The sequence below is a fragment of the Sinocyclocheilus grahami genome, unplaced genomic scaffold (genome assembly GCF_001515645.1).
Source record: "Sinocyclocheilus grahami isolate Dianchi unplaced genomic scaffold, SAMN03320097.WGS_v1.1 scaffold9.1, whole genome shotgun sequence".
NCBI classification, from domain to species: domain Eukaryota; kingdom Metazoa; phylum Chordata; class Actinopteri; order Cypriniformes; family Cyprinidae; genus Sinocyclocheilus; species Sinocyclocheilus grahami.
Window position 1 is genome coordinate 530082 of NW_015505188.1, and position 5553 is coordinate 535634.

Below are 5553 nucleotides of genomic sequence, written 5' to 3' on the forward strand. Positions count from 1 at the left end.
TTCGTATCAAGTTTAGTCATTTCCTGGCTTGACCCAATAGCCATATTATGCTCTAACTGAAGATTATTGACATGTACACACTATTGTGTTAATATTCATCTTTTTTCAGTCATCATAATGCTAACATTTACATAATCAAAAGAAAAGAAGACAACAACAGTTATGAACAATATATACACAGAAAAAAGTGTAATAAATATAGCAATTGATTTAAAAAAAGGATCCAAATTTGTAAGCAAAGTGCAGTGAAAAGATTGTATTAATACAATTCAAAATCTCCTTTTGCATTTTAATGCTCCAAAGTATGCTTGGAGTCTTTATATATATAATGGTGCTTGATAGTTTAGGGCGTTTGGCATAAAATGCTGACAGGTGTCATCTTAGCGTGAACAGCATGATTATGTTTTAGTAACTGTGGCTAGATAAGTTCATTTCTGCCTGATTGCTTGTTCCAAATTAATTTTCAAACTTAGCTTGATCATTCACGTCGTATTAAACCAATAAATGATGCTAACAATCGACTACTGATATTTACAAACAGTGTTGTTATTGTCCTTCAGAGTCAGTGATAGGTGGGCTGGACGTACTCAGGGGGGAAAAAGCCCACACGGCCACGACAACGACCTTTCCAGCGCTGAGAATCGGAGCAGTCCAGCAGGTCTATGACATCACCCCGCAGGAAGTGCAGCTGGGAGTTGTGCTCTGGATTGAAGTCAAACAGGGCTTGTGCTTCATGGGGTCTCTGATGGGAAACAATAACAGACAAAGGTCATTATTGTTGTGACTGCCTTTACATTTTCTACATTTAGGTCCATTTTGATATCATACATTAATTATGAAATTATAATTGCTGTTGTCAAAAAGGACAGCCGTATTTGTAAGTGTTGTCTCACCTTTAGTGTATGTTCTGTGTCCCTCAGAAAAACAGTCCTTTCCTTTGCTATGCTGTTGGTCTTGTAGAAGTCCACAAGCTGGTTTAAGGAAGGAAAGATCTCCTCCCACACAAAGTAATAGCCATCTCTGTCCTTTAGCACTTTGAAATGCTGGACATGATCCCCATAGCTGCCAGAGGAGACAGAAATTCAGAATAAGCACACAGCACTACAGAATATCAGAGTACTTACAAAATAAGCCCTCTAGGATTTCCTATATATATATATTCCGTTTCAGTTTTAGTCATTTTAATGCTTAATGTAAACTTATTTTATTTCAGTTAGTTGCCAATCAATGCAACATTTATTAAATCAAATTTTTTCGATTTTCTTTCAGTGTTATTTCAATAATGATCTACCATGCTTGTGTTCAGATTGTAGATGGAAACTGTGTATGTCAGAACAAAGGATCTTCAACATTCCGTTTATTGCTTGCAGTTCCATTGTGCCACAAAACAAAATTGCTTTAAAAATGTATACAATTCATTGCAATGGAAATGTCAAACAAATTGGCAATTCTTAAAAAAAAGCGCACACACACTTCTAAACGAAAACATTTCACAGAAAGAATTTGCTGGTTTTTGAATCACGACAGGTTCAAAACATCCTCTTTTTACATTTTAGGATCTGTAAACAGCTATACTTAATGCAGGCCAAACATTTCACAACAATTACTCAGCATGTCTTCCAAATAATGTTTTGATGTTTCTTTAGTTGCATTAGGGTAGAGGCTCTGTAAATGTTATTTTCAAAGTACTGATAACATTTAAATAATTCAATGTTTGAAACAGCAACATTTCTTTCAACTGTATTTCTTTCGAGGGCCTGTCCTGAAATATCAAGATAAGATATCTTGATATTTCATAGCAAAGTAGATAATACCTATCTCTCTGCTTTCTGTAGGGCAGCAATAATAAAATCAATCTGTCACTCAGTTTACCTGAAAACCAAGTGCCAAGACTTGCTCATTTTTAAAAAGTGAAAACCGTAGAGCTTGCATTTCAATAAACCTAAAAGCTTGTGACTGTCAATGTGAAATACTGTACGTCCTCAAAAGATTCCTTAAAGTCAGATGGTAGATGCTTCATCATGCAGTGCTATTTATAGGCTGATTAAACTAGTCAAAAGCACATTCTTGAATTGAGTCACAAATGAGGTTGTTTTAACAGAAATAAAGTCTAGCAAAGTCAATCCACTTTGATGGCTTGAAGGTTTCTGTGCATGATATGCTGCTGGTGATGGGGTTTAGGGCATGGGTGAGGACAGAAGCTGTAATTAAATATAGACGTGCATGATCAGCAAAACCTGTCATTTCTCTCAGCCGTCAGTGTCATTAAAAATGACCTACATTCAGTGCTTAGACCTTAAATGCTGTTGTAGTTTGTAGCAAGGCAGGTACATCTTGCATGTGTCGAGGTAACAGCAAATGGCTGAGGTACTTTGCATTACTGCTGTAACAAAGCTGTTTCTTTTGAATCACTGTGAATGACAGTTTAATCATTTTATCTAGTGAACAGCCCAGTGGAATCTTTAGCTCCCCAATGCAGGATTACCTGCTTGTTGGCATTCTCTCCTTTCATTGAAGATGACTGAGCATTTTTCTTTCTTTGTTCTGTCGTGGTAGTCCCTCGATGACACATCATACAGGCAGGAGTACTGTTGCCACAGCTCCACGAACCTTTCCTCCATCTCATTCCACCTAGCAGCACCATCATCTCTCCTTCGTTTTGCCATGTTTGAAACCTGTGTATGAAAGAGCTTCTGTGCTGCTATTGGTCAACGTCACAAATGTGACAGAACTCATCGTGGACGATGGAAAAAAAATTAAACATGCTAGTCTTTCTGTCGTGAAGCACTGGCACACTACACGTGCTGAAACTATGGAATCTTACGTCCCGACGCCCATTGTCGTTTAAGCCCGGTTCAGACTACACGATTTTAGCCCGATTTTGCCACGATTTGCTTGACGTAGGGTGTCGTGGGGATTCGTAAAATGACAATGGGCGTCTGGATGCAACATTTCATCGTTTCAGCACGTGTAGCGTGTCATAGCGGACGACAACCGATTCCGCGTCTGCGATGCTTCACGACATCACGACAGGAAGACTGGCATGTTTAATTTTTTTTCCATCGTCCACGACAAGTTCTGTCACATTGGTTACGTTGACCAATAGCAGCACAGAAGCTCTTTCATACACAGGTTTCAAACATGGCAAAACGAAGGAGAGATGATGGTGCTGCTAGGTGGAATTATGAGATGGAGGAAAGGTTCGTGGAGCTGTGGCAACAGTACTCCTGCCTGTATGATGTGTCATCGAGGACTACCACGACAGAACAAAGAAAGAAAAATGCTCAGAGTACGCAGGCGCGTCGTTTAAGACTGCACGCGATGAACGGTCGGGAAGCAACGTGTAGTCTGACATGTTTCTTGTCCACGACACGACAAGATTTTAGGAGTCAAAATCGGGTAATCTGACACAGTGACTATCGTGACCGACAAAAATATAATGTAGTCTGAACCCGGCTTTATGAATCCCCACAACACCCTACGTCAAGCAAATCGTGGCAAAATCGGGTTAAAATCATGTAGTCTGAACCGGGCATAATTAGCCTTTTGCTTTGCAGCACCTGAAGGATGTCTTCGTTACGGCAAACATTCAGAAGGCAGGACCCACTTTGAAACTGCTAAATTAATTGGTTTAACTGCAGATGAGTGACAATTCAACTATATCCAATTAACAATTAAGCTAGTATTTTGCTGCCTTTCTTGACTGGTGGACTAGCGTATAGGATGGAGCGCCAATGCTGAGGTGCAAAAGCTAAAAGGTACATGTTTGTACTTTATTTACCCCTAAATGGTACACATTATTAGTACTTTAAAAGTATGCATTAGTACCTTTTGAAAGAGTACTGCCCCAGTGACAAACTGTAAACTGATATCATACAAACATTGAAAACATTTAATGTAAATGGGTGTTTTTCTACACAACAAACTTCCACTAAAAATACACCATTCAAAAGTATGACGTCTGTAACATTTAATGTTTTCAAAAAAAGTATCTTATGCTCATCAATGCTACATTTATTTGATCAAAAATACAGTAAAAGCTGTAATATTGTGAAATATTATTACAATTTAAAATAACATTTCTATTTTAATTTATTTTAAAATGTAATTTATTCCTGTGATGGCAAAGCTGAATTTTTAGAATCTATTACTCCAGTCATCAGTGTCACATGATACTTCAGAAATTATTTGAATATGCATTTTGTAGCATTATACGTGTATTAACTGTCACTTTAGAGCAATTTAACCATCACCCAGACTTTGTGTATAGTTTCTGAATTATGTCATGAAAGATATTACAGAATGATTTGTTTATATCATTTTTTTATTTATTGTACATTTGTGCCAGAATTTTTCTGATTTACAATAATTAAATTTTTTTTATAAAATACTGCTTTCTAAATTTATATTAAAATCAATGCAGGCTCCAAGCTTGAGTTGCCAACAGATGTAGATATCAACACTCAGCATAAATTACTCAACAATTCTGTTAATCAAATTTATATTTTTATATCTTATTGTCTTTTAAACATGTCTTGCACAAGAAAATCACTTACACAGGGTATTTAATTAATGAATATGTTGAAACCCAAAAAGAGGAAGCTGACATGGCCAGACATTTGTCATATCTGAAAAGCCCAGGATATCTTCTTAAAATGGTGGCATATATTGTCTCAGAGAAAAACAGGAACATGAGTACTGTGGAAAATAAAATAATCAGAGCACTTGAGGTTTCTTATGGTCTCTTTCCATTAACCCAGTTCAAACCTGGATGGCATTGGATATTAATGCCCAAAGTCATTAAATTAAAGATTTACATTTTTTAAATCAGAGGCGTTCCAGGCATTCACATTGCTCATTTTGCATAATGACCTTGATTTGTCATTTAACATCTTTTATGGACATTCAACTAGAATGCAGAGGCGGACAGTAACTACATTTACTTGAGTATTGTACTTAAGTACACTTTTTGAGTATCTGTACTTTACTTGAGTATTATTTTTTTCTGGAAACGTATGACTTTAACTTCACTACATTTGAAAGACAAATATTGTACTTTTCACTCCACTACATTTCTATCAAGGTCCTCGAAGTAGAAAGTCATTAGGAGCTTTGAAAGTCAGTGGGTGATTTTTTTCTTCTCTAAAAACTGTCTTTTTTTCAGACAGTTTATCAGTAATCACTCTTGTGGGGCTACATGAAGTGATTTCCTAGCATTTTTTGAGCACTGACCAGTTCCAAATATGATATTTATTTACAACAATTCAATAATAAGAAGTTAATATTGTGGTTTATATTAGACTTAGATTTTGCTAAATTGTGTACGTGAAAATATTACCTATAAAGCCACAGAAGAACTGTTGTAGCAGCACTGCACAGACCATTCTGTGTATGACATCAAAGTACAGCAAGAGCGATACAGCATTTTTTTTTATTTTTGTTTTGATGTCAAATAAGTCTTGCTGTTTTGCTTTTTTGTTAAAGCAGTGTTGCTGTTGTAAAGTTATACAGCTACAGTTGTGTTGCTGGGTTTTAAAGCAGGTTTGATTTTTG

At 36.5% G+C, this 5553-nt stretch overlaps 1 protein-coding gene across 1 annotated transcript in view; it reads right to left on the reverse strand.

Annotated features, from left to right (window-relative positions):
- Nucleotides 1-324: 324 nt before the first annotated feature.
- The window catches only part of LOC107592716 (GRB2-related adapter protein-like), a 9053-nt gene continuing 3824 nt past the window's right edge, over nucleotides 325-5553 (reverse strand). Inside the window, exons 4-5 of the mRNA XM_016282266.1 lie at nucleotides 894-1062; nucleotides 325-742 (exon numbers count right to left, since the gene is read on the reverse strand). Of these exons, the coding sequence (XP_016137752.1) occupies nucleotides 563-742; nucleotides 894-1062 (349 nt within the window). The 3' untranslated portion in view covers nucleotides 325-562. The remainder of the gene's footprint in view (nucleotides 743-893; nucleotides 1063-5553) is intronic.